Here is a 20,265-nt window from a genome sequence, read left to right as displayed (position 1 = left end):
TCTCGTACACGTGTCCGTATGTGTGTGTGTGTGTGTGTGTGTGTGTGTGTGTGTGCATCCGTGAGTGTGTGTGTATGTCTGGGGGGTGGGGAGAAGAGGGGACAGGGTGCTGTGTGTGCATAAACGTACACGTGTGTGTGCCCGGCCCTCTGGGCGTGCGGGACCAGGGACGGCCTTACCGATGGGGACGAGGAAGGAGCCGGGGGGCCCCCGGGCCCCTCCCTGAGCCCGCGCCCCAGGCTGGCTGCGGGGGAGACAGCTAAGAAGGGACAGGGAGCCGTGCCCTCGGAGGACGGTCAGAGCCCGTTTCTCAGAGCATCAGGCCCGCGTCCCTCGCCTCCCAGGCAGGTCACCTCCGGGGCCATGGGGACCCTCGGAACGTCCGCGAGAAGCGCCTGGCGCTGTGCCCGAGCCGGGTCAGCCCCGCAGACGTCCGCAGCTGTGCCCACCATCGCTACTGACGACGACGGTGGCCGAGACTGGCGGCCACGGCCCCGGCCCCACCAGCACCACCGCGGTTCGCCCTGCTTCCCGCTTGGGGCGGGAAGTCCACTGGGACTTTGGCAACTCTGCCTGCCCTCCGGTTGCCACCATCCAGAGCCTCAGTCCTGGGACCCAGGAGGGTGTTTTCGGGGCTCCGAGGCCGGGCCCCGAGGCTGCCACCGGCTGATTAGCGACAGGAAATGGGCTGGCAGCGCATGGCCCTCCAGATAAGCCTGGCAGCGCCCGCAACCCCCTCCCGGCCCCCAAGCCCTTATCAGCTGCCGCAAGTGTCTCTGAGCTGGGAGCCCCACGCTGACCTCCCCGACCCCTGGCCAGTGTTGGCAAAGCAAGACCCGGCAGGCCGGGGGAGGGGAAGGCCCGGGTCCCCGGTAAGAAAAGCCAACACGCCCGGCAGGATCGCACCTGACTCGACCCTGGGAACCCCGACTCTTCCCTGGGCAGAGGCCGGGGTCCCGCACCACAGACAAGGGGAATTTGTAAATCTCCAAGTCAAAGTAGCTGGAAAAGGCCCCAGGAGGCCCCTGGGGGACCACCAGGGATGGTGCAGAGGGGGTGGCCCTGGCCAAGCCCCCTCCTCCTGTCGGGGTGACCCCATCTCACTTCAAAGCCAAGGGCTGACCAGGGGAGCAGTCGGTGGGTTCTGGGGCCAGATCCAGCCTTGAGCAACTTCTCAGCTCACCACGCTTCCTCCTGCCCCATTCCATGTGAACACTGCCGTGACTGGTCTCCGTCCCTCCCTCTGTTCCCCTCCTGGTCCAGCCTCTCCTGGCTCAGGACCACCCCAGACACTCCACCCCGGATGGACGGTCCTAAAACTCGTGCCAGAAATCTCTGATGCCCACTCATCACCAGCCGGATCAGGTGATGCTTGCAAGCTTCAGTTTCCCCGAACTTAAACTTTTGGGCTGAGAGCTGAAGGAGGGACTCGGCCAGTAGAAGCTGCAGGACTCAACAGCACGTGCAAAGGGCCCGTGGTACGCTGTGACTGGTGTGTCCGGCGAACAGCGAGGAGGCCAGTATGGGCCTCACAGCACCGGCTTTTACTCCCAGGACAAGGGGAGCCACACAGGGCTCTGAGCTGGGAGACATGACCTCTCTCTTGGTGACCGGGACCCCTGTGGCTGCACGTGGAACATGGACCGCGGGAAGACGAGGACAGAAGCAGCAAAGGGCCCACGCCGAGGGTCCGGGACAAGAGGGGATGGTGCCCGGGTTGGGGGCAGATTCCTGATGGGCTTTGCTGGTGGCAACGTCGGACCCGGCAACGGGTTAGATGTGAAGGTGAGGGAGAGAGAGGAGTTGAGAGCAGCTGGAATCTCTGGCCAGAGGGGGAGGTGACGTCTGGGCCAGATGACAGGATGGGGACAGATTGCACGTTATGGGGCCCGACTCTGCTCTGCGGGATCCGGGGAGGATAAGCCTGGTGCCTGGAGTGCATCCGGCCCAAAGGAGGCCCCACCCGAGACCTCCAAGCCTTAGCTCAAACCGGCCCCCTCACCAGGGTGCCCATTCCCTTCCCACCAGCTCCCCAGGAGCCCCTCCATCCCGCGCAGCCCAGCTGTGGTGTCCACCCCCTCCCAGGCTCAGGGGCCTCTCCGCTGACAGCATCGATCAGACCACACTGTGCTAAGCTTGTCGGGTCACGTGTGCACGCTGCTATCCCTCCCCAGACGGCAGGCCGGAGCAGGACCGCCCCTGGGTTTCCCCAGTTTCCTCAGTTCCAGTTCCATCACTACCCTAAACTTCGTCTCCTCCAGCCACACTGGCCTTCTTTTCCATGCATCCTACCCCAGGGCCTTTGCACTTGCTGCTGTCTGCCTGGAACCCAGCCATTCTCCAGCACCCTGTGACACCTGCTTCACAGGGCTCAGCGGTATCCAAAAGTATCCCATTTGTAGGCTTGTTAGGTCACCCTCACTAGATTATAAACCCCAATGGGATAGCATCGTGTCTGCTTTAGGACTCTCTTCAGTGCTTTGCCTCTGACCGGCACAGGTTTCTTGGAGTGAATGACTTCATCCTCTTCCCAGGCGGAACACTTCCTCCGTGAGTCCCCCGTGATTTCTCCAGCATGGAGCTGTGGCTCCAGCAGAGTTCTGGGAAATGCCAGAACTAGCCCTGGGCTGGGCCCCCTCAGCCCCAGACCAAGACTTCCCTTCCTTGACCTCGCACCCTGCCTGCCTCCCAGCATCCCCTAGGGCAGCTGGCCCACACACCTGCTGTTCTCTCTCCTCTCAGCAGTCCTCACTCAGGTTCTTCTAGAAGCACTTCCCTTCTCCTGGGGACAGGTCCCCCCATCCCACGGGGTTCCGGGGAGCCACCACTCAAACCACCACGCCGGCCCCTGACCCCATTCCCAGGACGCTGCACACAGCTTGTCACCTATGCAGAGCCAGTCAGCCCTCCCCTGGGTTTTAAGCAGACTGCAGGGGAGCAGACACCCAGGGCATTGGGGCGGGGGGTGGGGGGGGGGGGCATCAGCTCCTTCCCTAGTTCGTGGAAAGGGGGGTGGTAACAGGACCCCGTCTGTCCGGTCACTCTGGATGCCCAGAGGCCAGTGCGGGCAGGTGCTCAGCAAACACTTGACTAAAATGCCCGGCTCCCAAGCTGTGACACCAAGTGATCACCGTGGCAGGGAGGGGGGGAGGGCGGTGGGGGGAGGGGGGAGGGCGGTGGAGGGGGGGTGGGGCAGCGATGCCGGAGGCTCCCGTGCAAGAGGAAAACTACAGACCAAGTTTTTCTTTAAAGAAAACAAGTTTTATTTTTATAATCAGAACGTTCTAATAAAAATATTATTATAATATTAGCTACCTTTATTTTCTGGGCTTTGACTCTGTACCAGGCGCGCCGCAAAGTGCTTGCCCACGTCGGTCAGCCCCCTGAGGCCACCACTTCCCTGAGGTAGGTCCGAAGGAATACCCCCAGCGCCCCCCAACTTGGCGGCCCGCCCTCCCCAAACCCTCCCACGGGTCTCCTCCGCGAGGCTGCCCCTCGGCTCACTCCCCCCCCTCCTCTGAGTGGGGGCCACCGCGCGGCCCCTGGTGCTCTGTCCGGGAGCCCCCGCCCGGCGGCACCTCTCTCGCCCCACCCCCCCACCCCGCCCCCAGACCGAGGCCCCCGCCAGGAGGCGGGACGTGTCTCTGCTCAACCCCAGGGCCCCAGCTGGTACACAGCAGGTGACGCCACGAGGGAGGGGGGCGAGGGAGGGGGGCGGGCAAGGCCGGGTGGTCCTGCACTCGGAGCCCCGCCCACTCGCGGGCCGGGGGGGGGGGGGGGGGGGGGGGGGGGGAAGGTCGGTGCGCTCCGGCCCCTCGGCCAACATCACCTCGGGCCACACTCCCTCCTGCCCTTGGTGGCTGCCCGTCGCCCGCCCCCGGAGAGACCTGCCTGGAGACGCCCACCCTCCGAGGGGCTCCCGGGGCGATGCTTCGCCGCGCGGAAATACCGCCGCCACCGTCGCCTTGGGCGGAGCCAAAAAGTGAGTCTCTCAAAGTCAAAAATAGGTTCTGGATTCTTGGTGGTGGGAGTTCCCGTTGAAAAAATAGACTACGCTTCTGAAATCATCTTAGTAGCAAAACAAGGACGATAAGAAAAACGTTGCAGCTCGACAGAAGGGGATGTCGGCCGGCTCCCCGTCGCCAGCGTGGGGTGGGCTGTGGTCTAGAAAGTGCGAGTCCGGGAGGCAGACGGGCCCCCCGCACCTTCCACCACGGCTCACCGCCCGCTTCAGCGGCCCTCTCGGGCTTCCCCGGAGTAAGGCATCTCCGAGCGGGGCGAAGGGCAGCCGGTCCGCGGGGAGGGGTGGGGGGTGGGGGAGGGGTGGGGGTGGGGGAGGGCGGGGGAGGGGGGAGGGGGAGGGCGGGGAGGGGGGAGGGGGGAGGGCGGGGGGAGGGGGAGGGAGGGCGGGGGAGGGGGGGAAGGGGGGAAGGGGGGAAGGGGGGGAGGGCGGGCCCCAGCAAGGTGCGGTGGGGACGGGGCCGTGGGCGCCTGGGGTGCGGGGAGGGGCAGGAGAAGGGGAAGGCGGAAGGCTGGCGGTGTGTGCGAGGTCTGGGTTGTGTCTTGGAAGAGCGCTCGGCCGTCCCTTTTCCCCCGAAGTCCTCCCTCAAGACGCGGCGGGTCCTGGATTTCAAGAGAAGCGGTCTCCGGCCCATCGGGGGTCATCCGGGGTCAGGCGGGGCTCCCGCGGGGTCTCCGGAGGTACACGTGCGTGCGTGCGGGCGGGCGGGCGCGCACCCCGAAGCCCGGCCGGCCGCTTGCCCGGCGTGTGGCCGACGGGGCCGTGACGCCAGGGGCGGGAACGGCCCTCACTGCATCCTGTCGGGCTGCAGCTGCGGAGGCTGGCACTGCACGAACGTGGCGCCCGCGGGGGCCGCGGCCGAGAGGGCCTGAGGCACGGCGGCCGGGTAGCCGTAGCCCACGAAGCCGGCGGCCGTGGCGGGCGAGGCGGCGTAAGGGTACTGGTCAAAAGTGGCCGGCGGGTACTGGGCGTAGGCCGGGCTGGCTGGCGTGTATTCGATGTAGGGGGAGGACAGCGACGGGACCGGGGCGGCCGGGATCACCACGCTGGGCTGCACGACGGCTTGTGGATAGATGTAGTGGGGGGTCAGCCTGCGGGGCCAAACACAGAAGGTCTGGGTCAGGGGACGGGGCGGTGGAAAGCTGGCTCCGGAGTGGAGGGGCTGGGTGATGCTGTGGCCCCGCTCCCGAGGACCGCTCGTCGGTCAGATGGGTATGGCACCAACGCGTCTTCCCGGAACACACCAGCCGTGCTCCGACCACAGGGCCTTTGCACTGACTGTTTGCCCTGACTGTTCCCGCTGCCCGTAACACACGTTCCCCGGCTCTCCAGAGCCCCCCTTCCCAGTGAGCCCTTCCCAGGCACCACCCCCCCCCCCAGCCCACCCCAACACTCTGCACTCCAGCCATCCCCCCACGAGGCCCCCCACAGGGCCAGTGATTTGGGGGGCCCAGGTTTGAAAAGGATTTCGAAGTTTCAGACGGTGACAGCAGAGCATCAAGTCTAGCGTGGGCCTTCTGAGCTCCGGTCCCCGTGTGACTGCCAGGTCACACCCCGGCCCTCCGCCTCCCTGTTCGTCTCCCCAGCAAGCCGCCGCCACCGGGGGACACGCTGCGCTGTCCCGTCCTCCTCCCCAGCTCCAGAGCTTTGCCCTGGTCACCGACAGCCCAGAGCCCGGCCCACGGCAGCTCGGCGAGCCTCACCGAGTGAGGACCGCAGGAGTGAGGCACGAAGGACAGCAGTGAAGACAAAGAGGAGGAGAAGCCCTGGGAGCAAGGCCACCGACCACGCCCGGCGCCCACGGAGCCGCCGGTCCGAAACCGAAACACCTTCACGCGGTGCCTGGTCGGACGCGCGCTCAGGCTGCCCTTCACGTCACCATCTTGTTTCACGACAGAGAATGGAGCCCAGAGGGTCAGTGGCTCGGCCAAGGCCCCACGGCGATAAAGTGAGGGGACCCTCCTGACCCACGCGTCTGTCCCATGCCGCAGGCTAATGGGCAGAACCGTCACCGCACGCCCGGGATGAGTCCCACGTGTCACGGGTGGGGAGACGGGGGCACAGAAAGGCGGTATCGGTGTGGGCCCGCTCGGCCAACCAGGTGCCGGGCGGCCCCGGGCAAGTGGCTGGGCCTCTCGGGGCCTCGCGGCCTGTCTGCTCCACGTCAGGTACCCGGCAGCCCCATCGGGGCAGACGGCCCGGCCACGGGCATCAGTCTCTCCTCCGCCTCTTCTCGCACCAGCACGGGGCACGCGGGACCCAACTCCCTCCTGCACCTGTGGGGTGGGGAGAAGCTGCTCGGAAAGAACAGGGCGCCCCGTTCTCCGACACTCAGCCGGGGCGGACACCGCAGCAGCACCCACAGGATCGGCGACAAGCCCGAGAATGCCAGAGGGTCACCTGCAGGGGCCGCAGCGGCATGCGATGTCCCTCCAGACGCACCACACGCGGTGGCAGTGAGACCAGGCGAACTGAGCTCGACCCCACGCCACTGCCCTCCACGCTGCCGGGAGGAAACCGAGCAGCGGACCCGAGATGCTGTTTATGCGGCGATATCACTGACGATAAGGCAGCCAGATGCGTATTTCTACGCGGGCCAAGGTGGCTGAGGCGGGCCGTAGGAAGCTGCCGTTTTTTTACGGGTCCGAGAACAGGCGTCCTACCGCACGACGCCCTGAGCGCACAGGCAGGGGCCGGGGGCCGGCGGAGGGCTCCGCGGGTCGTTACAGGGCAGATGGGTTCCCGCGCATAACCAGGAAGAAGGGGCGATATTCACGGGGGCCAAGCGCCCCCCCACGGTGGGACAAACCAAGGGGGGTCTCTCCACGCGGCGACGGGGAATGACACGTGCCACGGCGTGGATGAGCCCCGAGGACGTGCTGGGCAAAGGACGCCAGACCCAGAAGGCCACTCCCCCGACAGGAAAGGACGGGCAAACCCGGAGGAAACCCGGAGGGGCGAAGCGCCAGGGGCTCCGGCAGGGGGCGGGGCCGGGCCGGGCTGACGGACAAGTTCTGGGTCAGGCAGAGCGCGCGTCTGCACACGGCTGTGAACACACTTAAGGTCTGAAAACCGCTGTTTGGTTTCAGATGTTCAGATGTTCGGTGACCCGTCCTTTGCGAGAGACAAATCCCGCTGCGGAGTGTGAGCCGCCCGCGAGGGCACGGCGCGCAGGGCTGCGACGATCTGGCAGCAAAGCGGGCGGGAGTCTGGGGCACACCTGCCGGGGGGGCCCCCAGCGCCGACCGCGCCGCCCTCCCCGCGGCAGCGCCCCAGTGTTCCCGCAGCAACACACGCAGGCCGGCGGCGGCCGTGCCTCCCCACCCCCACCCTCTGCCGCGTGTGCCCGGGCAGCTTCCGCCGGGATCCCCGTGCTCTGGCTCCGGGCCACAGCGCCCATCGCCCTCCACCGCCCCCATTCCAGGAGCCTCCGCCGACCACCTCCTTCCTCCCCCCATGCAAACCAGAGCCTTGAACAGAGCCAGGCCAGGGTTCGAATCCTGCTCGGTCTCCTGAAAAGGGCAACAGCGAGCTCCCGTCTGTCGGGGCCAGGATACGGCCCCCGCAGCTCAGATTCCAGCGGGGCGGACAGACACACAAACATACCAACCCATGACCCGGAGGCGGGACTGCGGGGAGTGATCAGGGTAGGCTTCTCGGAGGAGAGAGCAGCTGCCCTGAGCCCCGAGGGTAAGACAGAGCTGGCCGTGGGGGACCAGCAAGGCAAAGACTGAGGCTGGAGCCAGCGCGTGCGCGGGAGGAGCCGGGCAAGGGTGCCAGGCTGTCGCTTTGAGACCACATCCCTGGGGGCTGCTGTCCCACCTCCGCTGCTGTCCCATCCCAGCCGTGCCCTGCAGCACCTCCAACGCTCAAGGCCATCCCTACCCGGCTCTGTACCTGCCAGCGACCCCCTGGAGCCCTCACCTCCCCTGCATCTCCTGTGAGCCATGGAGAGGGCTCTGCCCCGACCCCCAGGGCCTCGCCCGAGGCCTAGCTCTGGAACGAGCCGGGCACACAGAGTGTTGATGGAACAACAGCTCACGGGGAACAGGTTCTCCGCTGAGAAGGACAAGGGGCTCCCGCAGTCAGGATGCTGCCCGGGAAAGGAGCAAAACGGGGGCACGATGAAGCGTGCCTTGGTGCAGCACCCACCGGGACGTCCCTGGCACCACGAGAGCCCCCACCTGGCTCCTGGAGCCTCGGGAACATCTCTCACTTTGAGGCTCCGGAAGCCTGCAGCCCAGAACTTCTCCAAACATGGGCAGGGACGCCCCTGCCTTAGACACCCCCGAAGCATTTGCCAAAAAGGCAGATCCCCTGCAGACAGAGTGGTCAGAAGGGGTGACAGGCCCCCAGGGATCCTGATACACACCCACACTCAGAGCCACTGCCTAGACCCGGGCCTCACCCTGTCCACACAGCAGAAGGATCCAGGGCCGCAAAAATGACAGGTTTCGGGCGCCTGGGTGGCTCAGTCGATTGAGCGTCCGACTCTTGACTTCGGCTCAGATCGTGATCTCACGGTTCGTGAGATTGAGACCCCGGGTCAGAGTGCGGAGCCTGCTTGGAATCCTCTCCCTCTCTCTGCCCCTCCCCGCTCTCGAGCGCGTGTCCTCTCTCTCAAAATAAACTTAATAAATACACACGTAAGTAGGTAAGACAGACAAACAGGGCTCTGGCCGTATTTCCCCAAGGTCCAGCCCGATGAGGCAGTGGTCACATCTGTCAGGTTCTGCACTCTCCGCTGTCAGGACCAGACCTCTGTCCCAGCCTCCACGGGTGAGGGAGTAACTGTCTCAGGCGGGGGAGGAAGGGAGACACCCGGTCCCTGATACCCCAGGATACCTCCCACCTGCGTCCACTCACCTGCTTCCCTTGAGCGCTCTGCCCCGCCCCCACTCTATGCAAAAAGTCCGAGATCACCCACAACGCATTTTAAAGCCACAAGAGGTACTATGTCACCCGCAGTGGCAGAGTCTTGCCTCCTTGTCCATACGCTGCCTGGTACCTGAGCCCACAAGGACTGGTTGCTGGCTGGAGCCTGTGACCGGGGGCCCCCGTTGGGGGCCAGCTTGGGTCTCAAGAGGCCACCCAGGTGGCAGGGCAGTCCCAGTCCAAGGCCCAGCATCCAAGCTGCTCAGTGGATCCACAGAGACTGGACCCCCAACAGGTGTGTGCACCCCAGACTGCGATCAAAAGGAAAAGAAGGAACGGGGCGGGGGGGTCCTGCCGCACAGTGGGGCCAAGAGTCAGAGGGAGCCACAAAGCCCCAGGAGGCAGGGCACGCGCCCCAGGCAGTTTCCCTCCAGCACGGCCGCCCCTCGGCTCTGCATGTGGATTTGCAGAGGCTGACCTCAGGGCCTGCAGGGAGGACCAGGACCCCCCGCCAGAACGGCGACCTCAGCCAGGGCGACTCTGCCCCTCCGAGGGACACCGGGCCACGCCTGGGACATTTCTGGGTGCCACCCTGGTGGGTGGAGTCCAGGGAGGCCGCCAATCCCCCACAAGGCACGGGACGGCCCACCGTGGAGACTCCTCCAGAGTCACACCCCTCACGTGCGGACCCTGCCGCGGGGCAGACTACAAAGCGAAGGGCACGCACGCTCGGCTCTTGACCGCCCTTGGGGCCCGATGCCCGGGCCCGGCGGGCGCCGGGAAGGAGGCCGGGTGGGGACGGAGGGGCAGAGCTGCAGGGGTGTGTGCACATGCGCCCACGGGGACCCCACTGAGCTGCCGGGGGAGAAAGCAAGCCCAGCCAAACCTGCCTGAGCGCAGCCCGGCGCCCCCCTCCCCAGGCCCGCACACACGGCAGGAACAGGAGGCCCTGGCCAGGGGGCAACGGGGGCAGGGCCCGCGTGCCCCGCACGTTCCTTGCCACCCCACCCACTCCCCAGAAAGGCTGGGGTGCCACCAGCCTCCACGTGCTCGACCTTCAGACCTCTGAAAAGGCCACAGGCCGCACAACACTCTGCGGGCGAAGGCTGGTCTGCCACCAGGGCAGGAGCCCCCGGGAGGACGGTCCTGACCACTCTCCCTCTGCTGCGGCCCAGGCCCCCCCCCCGCTCCCTCCCCCAGTCCCCCAACTGTGTCTGTTCTCCACACCCCGCCCACCTCCCCAGGTCAGTCAAGCCTCCATCTACCACACCCCATCGAAGCAGGTCCTCTGTGCCTGCTTCTGCCCCCATCCGGTGACCAGAGGGTCATCTTAAAAACATCCAAGACGGGGCTCCTTGGCTAAGTGTATGACTCTTGATCCTGGCTCAGGTCGTGATCTCCTGGTTTCAGAGGTCGAGCCCTGTGTCAGGTTCTGCACTCTCTCGCTCTCTCTCTCCTTCCCAAAATACGTAAACTTAAAAAAAAAAAAAAAAAAAAAAGAATCCAAGAGACCAGCCCACCCCCAGGATCAGAACCCTCCAGCGGCCTCCACCCTCCCCAGAACCACACCGCTCCCCCTATGGCTTCCCACACAGCCAAGCCTCAACTCCCCCTGCAACTCTCCTCTACCCACTGTCCCTACTCTCACCACCCTGCTCCCTGGACGCAACGGGCACCTCCACCAACGGGCCTTTACAGCGGCTATTCCCTCTGCGTGCAGGCTTCTTCCCCAACCTCCAGCCTCACCTCCTCAGAGGCCTTCCCCGCCCAACCCCCAGGTCAACGCCACCACATCCCACCCACCCCCGGCTTTATTTCCTTCTTACGACCTGAGACCCGTCATTTACTTTCCGTTCTGTTTTCTCGATGAAAATGTAAGCCCCCCGAGGGCGGGCACTTGGTGCCGACCGCCGGGTCCCGAGCACCTGGCACACCATCTGTCGAGTGCGGAGGGCCTCGGGCAGGCCGCGGGATCGCCAGCACCCGGAGAGCAAAGGAGCCTCCCTTGGGCATGCTGCCTGGGTCCTGGGATAGAAGCTGCAGCCCTTTAGAAGGCAAAGGAATCAACCCAGCTGGAAACAGCTATTGCCGGACAGGGCCCTGCTTGCAAGTGGGGGGGTGGGGGGGGGTGCGGAACCCGGCGGCTCGGTTCAAGGCTGGCTCTGGTCCTCGCCAGGTGCCGGGCTGTGTCAGCGCTGCCTCTGTCGGGTGAGTGAGGTCACCCTCACCGCTAGGGCTGCGTGAGGATTTAACGCTCTGCGCGCCCCAGAGAGAGTGGCAGCACCAATGACCTCCTCGGGCCTGAGGGACGACAAGGGAGAGCCCCCAAGCCGGCCAGGACGCACAGAAGGTCCTCCCTCTCACGGCCACCTGGCCCCAGCCCCAGGGAGAGCAGAGCAGGAACCCTGGAGGGAAAACCGGACCAGCCAGCAGGACAGCTGGGCCCACGGTCAGAACCTAAAGGTCAGGTGGCCCGATGCTCACCAGGCTTGCTCCGACCAGGCGTGACCATGACCTGCAGGACCGGGGGCTCGTGGCTTCCTGACGGCACATGGGGGAGCCGCGAAGTCTGCCGGGACCCAAGGCACGGCCAAGGGCACCCCAGCGGACTTGGCCCAGCGGAGGTTCAGGGGCAAGAGCCCTGAGTCTGGACCCTGGCCATGCCTGTCCAAGTCCCTCAGCCCTCTCTGGCCTCAGTTTCCCCATCTGTAAACTAACGGTGCCAGCCACAGAGCCCAACAGGGCCTCTGCTGCGTTCCCAGAGGCCCCTTCAGGAGACAGAGGTCTCGGGAGCCTGAGTGGCCCAGTTGGAGAGGCGGCTGACTGTTGCACACACTCAAAGCAAAACTCCGCTAAAAGGAATCACTACAGCCTCGGGGGACTCATTTTCTGAAAGCAAAGCCACCCCCAAAAGTAAGAACAAAAAAAGGCAAATGAGCCCGTTTCACTTTTTCTGCTCCCTGGAGGTTTTCGCCAGCCGTGCTGGGGACCCTGGCAGCCACCGGGGGCGCAACTGCAGGCTTCTGGAAGGAAGGGGCGCGGAGTGGGACGCCAGCGCAGGCAGAAAAGCAGGTCCGGGGCTGGGAATCCCCAGAGGGGGGACGTGAATGCTCCCTGGGGCCGCCAGACAGCAGGCAGGAGTGGGGCGGCGGCACAAAGCAGGTAAGACGTGCCTCCGTGGGACGCTGCCAGGCCTCCCCCGAACTTGTCCAAACCTCGACCCACACCTGCGCCCTCTCCTCCAGGCCTATCCGGCCTTCCACGTGCTCAGCCCAAACCTCTGGAATCTTCTCAGGCTCCTCCGTCACACATCCTTTAAAATGTATTGTATTCGGGATCCCACAGCTGCTCACCCTGGCCTGAGCCAGCGGCCACCCCAGCTGCGTGGGGACCACGGCCTCCACCGCACGGGCCACACAGCAGCCAAAGGGATGCTGCAAAGACACAAGTGACCCGGCCCTCAGCCACGCAGGGCCCACCTCAGTCCCGCGTCACTCGGAATAAGATCTAAATGCGCCCCTGGGCCCCCCAACTCCCCCACTTCCTCCCCCGGCTCACGCTGGCGTCCCCGGCCCGGCCGCCCCTCCCCCCACAGCGCCTACCGCCACCGGGCCTGCCCATGTGCAGGCCACTCTGCAGCTACGCTCCGGGACGGCATGCGCGGCCTGCCACAGAGCTGGCAAACATCTGCTGAACAAACGGGCCGAACGAATGCCCAGCTTCCTGCTTCCACCCACGTGGGAAGGGTCGGGAGCACGAATGCTCTGCTGAGCCCTCGTCGCGTTCACATGGGAGGTGGGGAAACTGAGGCTCAAGGAGGACAAGTCATGACGACAAGGGATCACACACACAGGCCACGGAAAAGCGCCTCCGGGCTCTCGGCCCAGTGCTCTGGCCACGGCAACGCGAGGGGGCCGGCTGGGCCACCCGGGAGCCCTCCCGCCCTGTTCCCCCTGCTCCTCCCGCCCCAGGGCACACCCTTGGGGGTGGTTCAGACACCCGCAGGCCTGTCTGTGGCCAGGCCTCTGTCCCTCGGCTCCGGGCTTCTGGACGAGGCTCTCCGGCCCTCAGGCTGCCAGGGCAGCGGGCCGGAACGAGGAGCTCATCCTTGAGAGGAACCCAAGAGCCACCCCGGAGGCTGGTTTCTGTTACGGCAGACGGGGACAAACAACAGGTGTGCACGGGCGGCCCACCGGGAGGGCCACGCGCCGGCCCACGCCTCGCTCCAGTGCCAAACAGGAAGCTACGGTGTGGGGAGCAGGGCCACCCCAGGCACCCTGAAAGTAAAAACAAGCCATGTGACGCCACAGCGGGGAGCAGGCACCAGCTTCCTCCCAGCCCCCACAGCCTCCCGCTCTGACCTCACTTCCTGCTGCGCCCCCCCCAAAGGTGCTGATCCCACGCCCGCCCCCCCCCCAGCCCCCGAAGCAAAGCTCTGCGACACACCACCCCTGCCCCGCCCAGCCTTTAATCTACTTCGTATTAGGAAACAGCGGGAGAATCCCGAGAAGTTGCAAAAACAGCACAGGGAGGTCCTGGGTGCCCTCCTGCCGCGTCCCCCAGTGGGTGACGTCTTACACAACCCAGCGTGCGACCAAAACCAGGCACCTGATGCTGGCACGGTGCTATTAACCAGGCTGGAGGTCCTGGTCAGGTTTTGGCGTTTTTTGGGGGTGTGTCCCAGTGTGTCATCTGATGGCCTTCCCACGGCTGCGGTCCCCATGGAAACCGCCCCCCCCACCCCCACCCCCGACCCTGGTGACCCAGGTACTGGGCTCGGGCCCCTCGGCGTGCACACACCTGGGGCCTGGTGATGGCGGGGACAGCGGGGGCCTGCCCAGAGAGCGTAGGCGTCCCTGGACCCACAAGGCACGTACCGCCCCAAGAGGGTCCCATAGTGGGTGTCAGTCCTGGGGTGTCTGGCTCGGATTTGTTCAAGAGCTGGCCAGAGAGAGGTGTTGGGACCTCGTGGAAGGAAGGAGAGTACTGCAGCCACCAAATCGGGCCCCCGGCCCTACACTGCGTGAGCTCAGACAAGTTTCTCCTCACCCGGTGCCTGCATGGGCAGCTCGGGCAACAGGCCTTGTCGGAGGGCTGCTAGGAGCTGGGTCCCTGACAAATACAAGTCTCTCTGTGGACCAGGCCCCCGACCCACCGGCTCTGCACAAAGGCACCCACTCAGTGCTCAAGTCAGCCCTGCATCCTGGTCTCCATCCTGGTCATCTCCGGGGAGATGAGCCCAGGCAGACCCTGGGATCCTGGCTCCAACACAGGATGACCCTGCTGTGTGGGACCTGGGGCCCAGTCTCACCCTGGCCACAGAACAGGACTTGCGGTGAATGGATGTGAAGGCCCCAGCAAGGCCCCCTTAAGAAAAGGGACAGGGGCTGTGCCCAGAGAAGCAGCTGGCCCTTCAAAAATAACCCAAGGAGAGGTTCCAAGTACAGCCAGGCCCAGGACAAACCTCAGACCCTGGCAGGTCTTAGGTCTAGCCCTGGACATATACCCTCTGACACCAGGAGGTCCCTTCCAGACAAGGCTCAAAGCTCTGCCCGGACATGTGCCCTCTCCAGACCACTTGGAACTTTCCTGCCTGCAGGCTGCTGACTGTCCCACCCGGGGGGGTCGGCCAAGAGAGGCTCAACTGGATGGTCTATGGCCTTGGTCATGTCCTCTCATGGTTAAGTCACTGGTCACCTGCCAAGGAAGGATTCTCCAGACCTCAGGCCTTGGCCCCACACATAGTTACATGACAGCAATGCACAGCCCAAGTTAGGTCCTGAAAGACCCCATCCCCCTTAAAAAAAAAAAAAACAAACAAACAAACCCGAGAGCCAGGGAATCCAAGCAAAAAGTGTAGCTTGTTAAGAAATTCTTTGGCGAATCTCCCACACTGATGCTTATGGCCCCACAGGCGAGGATTCCGCAGTGGCCTTGCCCAAAGGTGGGGCCGTGCAACCTTTAGACCTGTGCCAGGAAGTCCAGGGGAAGTTCGGCCAGGCAGGAGAGGGGTTAACTGGTTGAAAAGGCCGAGCTGCCCAGCCCTGGCTCCCACCGTGCCCTCGGCCGGCCGCAGGCCCAGCCTCACTGCCAGCCCGCAGCACACAACACTGACTGCTGAGTCAGGCCAGCCGCGCTCCCGCCCGATTGTTCTCGTTTGCAAAGACAAAAGACAAAAGGGACGCTGACGGCCCAACTCTCCCAACCGAGGGGCACTGGGGGAAGGCAGCTGACCCGGGGCCAGCCCGGCCCTGCCTCGCTGGGAGAGCACCCCCAGGGGCCCCTCCCGCCACCCCGGACCTCAGCGAGGCCTGGTGGGAGGCGGCGGGACCCTGAGAAGCTTTGGGCCACCGGCCGCTGGCAACGAAGACCTGGACGCTCCCTCTGACCCCTTGTCCCCGCCTGGGTCTCCGCCCCCTGGCAACCAACAAGAAGAGCCCGAGGCCTCTTCGTCGTCACAGGTATTAGATGCCAGCCAGAGATTTAGTTACAAGACACGGTCACCTGAAGTCGGGAACGCACGGCGTTAAGATCTGCGCCGACCCCCAACCACCCTCACGTGGGTGGCACTCAAGGGACCGTGAGGGGAAAGGCTGGGGCACCCTTCCCACCCGCCCACCCCAGAGAGCGGCGGCTGAGTGTGGGCTCGGAGCCAGTGGCCCGGTTTAAGTCACGTCACTTAGGTCACCCCGACGGACTGTTAACCGCTCTTTGCCTCAGTTTCTTCATCTAGGAAGCGAAGGTAACATCAGCCCCAACCTCCGAAGGCTGCTGCGAGGACAGGAGAGGATGGGGGGCAGGGGCACAGAGCACCCAGTCCCGCGTGCCGGCACCGTACGTGAAGAGGTCATTATCTCCGTCAAGGAAGTCACAGACGAGGAAACCGAACGCTCAGGAAGAAGACGCCACCTGCCATCTGCCAAGCGGACCCGGCTGGAATGTGGCAGAACCAGGGTTTGAACCCAGGTGTGCAGGCTCCAGGGGCCAAGTCCTGACAGTGACTGGAGTCCTGGAGGCAGCTGCAGCGGATCCGAAAAGAGCTCAAACGTGCTCGGGGTAGGAGCTGCTACATGGTAAGCAGGACAGAGCCGCTGATGCCCGCCCCCCTCCACCCCCGGTTCTGTGCAGCTGGCCCCTGCTCCAGGCCCTGCCCCTGGCCACCTGGGACACACCTGGGGAACAGCACCAAGGCTATGGAGAATGAGGAATGCCCTCCTCACGTGACCTGGACCCCAAGCAGGAAGAACTTCGGATGACGGCAGATGTCCCCAAATACCTCCCAAGACAGCTCCAGACATTTATGAAGCAGATGCCAGGGCGAGAAGGAAACCCAGAAGCACCAGCTCCCGGCCGCCCCCGGGCTCCCTCCCAGGAGAACAGACTGAGAGCTGGGCTCCCACGCATGCCAATCCACGCCAAGGCCACCAAGCAGACACAGACGCCGCGTGTCCGGGCGAACACCCCCAGATCGTGGGCACGCAACAACTCCTCAGCCATCTGTGTGACCTGCCCGGTCCACCCGAGCCCAGCTCCCAGCCCTGCCAGGGAAGCCAGGTGGTTCCTCGAACTGTGCCTCTTTCTAGGGCAGACACATGCACGTGAGACACACACACACACACACACACACACACACACGCGCACACACGCAGCTTGAAGCACAAAATCCAGAGCCTGGGATTTGGTTCTGACAGCTTGAGAGGCACCAACGTTCTAAAAGGGGCTGTCTGTGTTCTCACCGCCCTCGCCACCCCCAGGAGCACACCCCACCCCCGTCGACACGCTGCCGGCACTGGGACGCACAGCCAACATCGATCACGGGGCTGGGAAGTCACACTGCATGGCAGGCTCCTTTGTGCCCCTGAAGTGTGTGTGTCCTTCCACAAGCAGCTGCCGGGACTTATTAGATCTTTAAAAAAAAAAAAAAAAAAAAGCCAGGCAAGGGTGGGACGCGCTGAACCACAGCACGTCGGACAAAAGGCCCACAGGCCGGGCCCACTGGGGCTGGACAGCTGGCCCCGGTCCCGTCTCACCTGCTGCAGCTTTCCTAAATACCAGACCCCGGATGGCAGTGGCCTGCTGGCACCATCTGTCAGGCACCAGAGCGGGTCACCCGGCACCCTGAGAAGAACGCAGCCGCCGGGCCCACAGAGCATGGGCAGCACTTCCGGAGCGTTCACTGCCCTCCCTCCCCACAGGCCCCTCCCGAGGTCTCCGCTCACAGAGAGGCCGAGCTGGGGAAACCGAGGGACAGACGGCTGTGTAGGCTGCCAGAGGTCACGCAACTGGTCACAGGGAAGCCAAGACTTGAAACCAGGCTCCGGCAGCCTCCGTGGTCTCTGGCAGGACCGGAGCAACGCTCTCGGCCTTCTCTCCGTCCTCCCGGCTGGCCCTGCCTCCCCGCCCTCCGAAGGCAATCAGGTTTATGGAAGATCGGAGAAGGTGACGGTTCGCAGACACAGAAAGGTAGATGCAAAGGGCATCCCGTGGGGCTGGCGGTCCTCTGATGGAAGACTCCCTCGGGCCAAGGGGCGCCCGGGGCCTGCTTGGCCAGGTCTGCTCACCCCCCCGGCCCCCCCAGCCAACAGTGTCCACTCACCCGTAAGTCCGTTGGATCAAAGTGGGGTGCAGCTGCTGTACTCCAATGGCAAAGCCTGAAACGAGAGGCCACGTAGGGGCTCAGCCTCACCCAAGGGAGCAGAAGCACACAGCCGTGCCCTCCCCCATCAGAAAGGATAGATAACTGGCTTCCTCTACACTCCCAGGCCACCTTCCCACAAATCCCGAAGCTCCCTGCCTAAGAAAGCCAACGGAGAAGGGTAATAGCGGCCTCTGGGTGTCTGTCCCCCTGATCGCCAGCCCCGGGGAACAACTTCCTCCTTCCCTGGCGGACGGCTGACAACTGGCTGATGCGCCCTCCTCGCCCTGTCCCGCTGGCACATGCACCTGGACGACGGGGTCCAGCTCCCAGGCTAGGGGATGACTGCCCAGGGACAGCTCTGCAAGCACATGATAGCTGACGGCCACTCCTGGGGCAGGGCTGGGGAAGGGGGGGGGCCCTTTCCACCCCACAGATACCAACACTGAATATAGCAATCAAGACGAGCCAGGAAAGGAAAACACAGGCTCTCACCCGTCTGGAGGCTCCTCGGCTTGGCACCCAGATACGCCAGGTTCACGTTGGCCTTGCGGCCATCGATGTTGGGGTTCGGGTCTTTGCAAGCTCTCTCTGCCGCCGCCCGGTCGGCCATGGTCACCTAGAGGAACACAGATGCATCAGGGGTTTCCCTTGCCGGTGGGAGGAGCAGAGCCCTCTGCTCCCGCAAGAGGCACTCATTTCCCCCTCCCTGGGGGGCCAGTTATTCAGAACCTCTGACCCAGTCCCCACCCCCCACCCCCACCATGGGGCCATCCTGCAAAGGTGCCCCTGGATTCCAGTTCCTCCATCCAAGTTCATGTGCTGGGAAACCTAGCTTTACCGACAGAAATGATCCCCAGGGGAGACAAGGAACTTCCCCCTTTCCTCCCCAAGGAGGGCAGGGGCCCCGAGCTTGTCCTGCCTGCCTGTGGGGGTGCGAATTTCCTCGTGGGAGGGGTTGGGGGACACCGGTTAGAAGGAAAGTAGGAGACGTGCCTTCAAACCGTTTTTTTTCCCTTTTTTTACTTAAGCCGTTTGTTCTGGGCGTTTAAAGGAACTCTTGTAAAATCCTGGAGGGGAGGGGGTGCTAAAGGCCTCCAAAGCGCCCTGAGGTGAAGCCCCTTCTGCTTGCTTGTTGCTCCAGGAAGTCCTGGGAGTAAGCCGACTGTCCCCAGAATCTCTCCACAAACTCCGAAGCGCTAACTGAACACAGCGGCTCTCCCTTTTAACCAAGGAGTGGGGTGGGGGCAGGGAGCCGCGGCCGAGTAGCGGCGGCGGCGGGACGGGCTGGAGCGTGAACCTCCGCCCCCGAGCCCAGGAGGGGGCAGCAGGTGCCGGGGCAGCTGGGCGTGCGCCCGCCGGTGGACTCGGCGCCCCCGGCGCGGTAAGTGCGGGGCGGGGTGCGCGCCCGGCCGCGGGGCCACTTACGAAGCCGTAGCCGCGAGACTTGCCCGTCTGGCGGTCGGTGATGACCACGGCCTCCTCGATGTCCCCGAAGCCCTCGAAATACTTCCTGAGCGAGGCGTCGGTGGTGTGGTAGGGCAGGCCGCCCACGAAGATCTTGGTGAATGTGGTGTCCTTCTGCGAGCCGTGCATGGCGCCGGAGGCGGCCGGGGGCCGCGGGAAGCCCGCGCTCGGGGCGCACGGCGCGGGCTGCAGCAGCATGGGGGGGGGGGCGCCCCGCCGCCTACGGACCCGGGCCGCGCGGCGCCGCGCTCATGGGCGGCGGCGGAGAGCGAGCAGGACAGCAGCGGCACCGGTCCAGCCGCCGGGCCCGTCCACTGGCGGGCCGCTCCCACCGAGTGCGCCTCGCTGCGCTGCGCTGCGCTGCGCTCCGCTCCTGCCGGCGCTGCGGACACTCTGCGCCCCGGCGCCCGCCCCCGGGCTTTGTAAGCGGCTCCGCCCCTAGTCCGCCGCAGCCACGCCCCAGCCGCGGCCCCGCCCCGCCCCGGGCGCGCGGGGCCTGCCGGGAAGCGTAGTCCCGGCCGCGCCCCGCGGCGCCGGGCGGGCGGGGAAGACTTGGGGCGGGGCGCGCACGCGAGCCTGAGTGAGCAGGGTCGTGTCCCCGCCGGCCCTGCCGGCCCGGGGCGGGGGGGGAGGGGGCCCTCTGCGTGCCCGCAGGGGTCTAGTGAGTTAGAGTCAGCGACGATCAGCATGTTTATTGAGCCAGGGTGAGATGGGATACAGCAACATGTATTAAAAGCTGAAATGATTCTTGTTTTACATGCACATATGATTCACTCGATGAATATTTTTCAGGACGTTTCATGCGACACTCCAGGATGGGGGCTGCAGGGACGCACAGAACTTACGCCATAGCTCCGTGGAGCCTCTATGAATAAGACAAGTCAGCGCTAAAAATACAGTGGACAACCCGGAGGGACATAAGCCAGGGATCTGCAATCCGGGAGGGTCCAGAGTGGTCCCAGAGACCCCCCTGGAGGAGGTGACTGGGCAGAGGAAGTTGTTCTGGCCTCTTCCAGCTAATATCAGGGATTCCTCCCTGTAGGTGGGCGACCCTGGGGGAAATGCAAGCTGAGGGCAGTCCTGTCTCTCTGTCCTTGTCCCCAGCCATGGAAACAGGCCATCCCGGAGCCTCTGTGTGCTCCACACCAGGCAGGACGGGCTACAAGAACTTGTTCAGAGTTGTTGGGAATTTCAACTAACAGGAGAGCAGTAAACCAAGCGTGGGGCCTTTCTGAGCTTGGGGCCCTGGAAGCTGGCCCTGGCACCA

The 20,265-nt window shown here is 64.8% G+C and overlaps 1 protein-coding gene across 1 annotated transcript; it reads right to left on the bottom strand.

The window, feature by feature from the left end:
- Nucleotides 1-4,729: 4,729 nt before the first annotated feature.
- RBM38 (RNA binding motif protein 38) lies at nucleotides 4,730-19,389 on the bottom strand. Its single transcript, XM_058686056.1, has 4 exons — nucleotides 18,960-19,389; nucleotides 18,027-18,150; nucleotides 17,493-17,547; nucleotides 4,730-5,112 (listed from the first exon to the last, which is right to left on the bottom strand). The coding sequence occupies exons 1-4, from the start codon at nucleotides 19,194-19,196 to the stop codon at nucleotides 4,809-4,811; spliced, it is 720 nt and encodes a 239-aa protein (XP_058542039.1). The 5' UTR covers nucleotides 19,197-19,389; the 3' UTR covers nucleotides 4,730-4,808.
- Between the last annotated feature and the right edge of the window lie 876 nt (nucleotides 19,390-20,265).

Source organism: Neofelis nebulosa, chromosome 9 (assembly GCF_028018385.1).
Source record: "Neofelis nebulosa isolate mNeoNeb1 chromosome 9, mNeoNeb1.pri, whole genome shotgun sequence".
Classification (NCBI taxonomy): Eukaryota; Metazoa; Chordata; class Mammalia; order Carnivora; family Felidae; genus Neofelis; species Neofelis nebulosa.
Note: the sequence above shows the minus strand (reverse complement) of the source record. Positions and strands in the feature narration are given on the sequence as shown.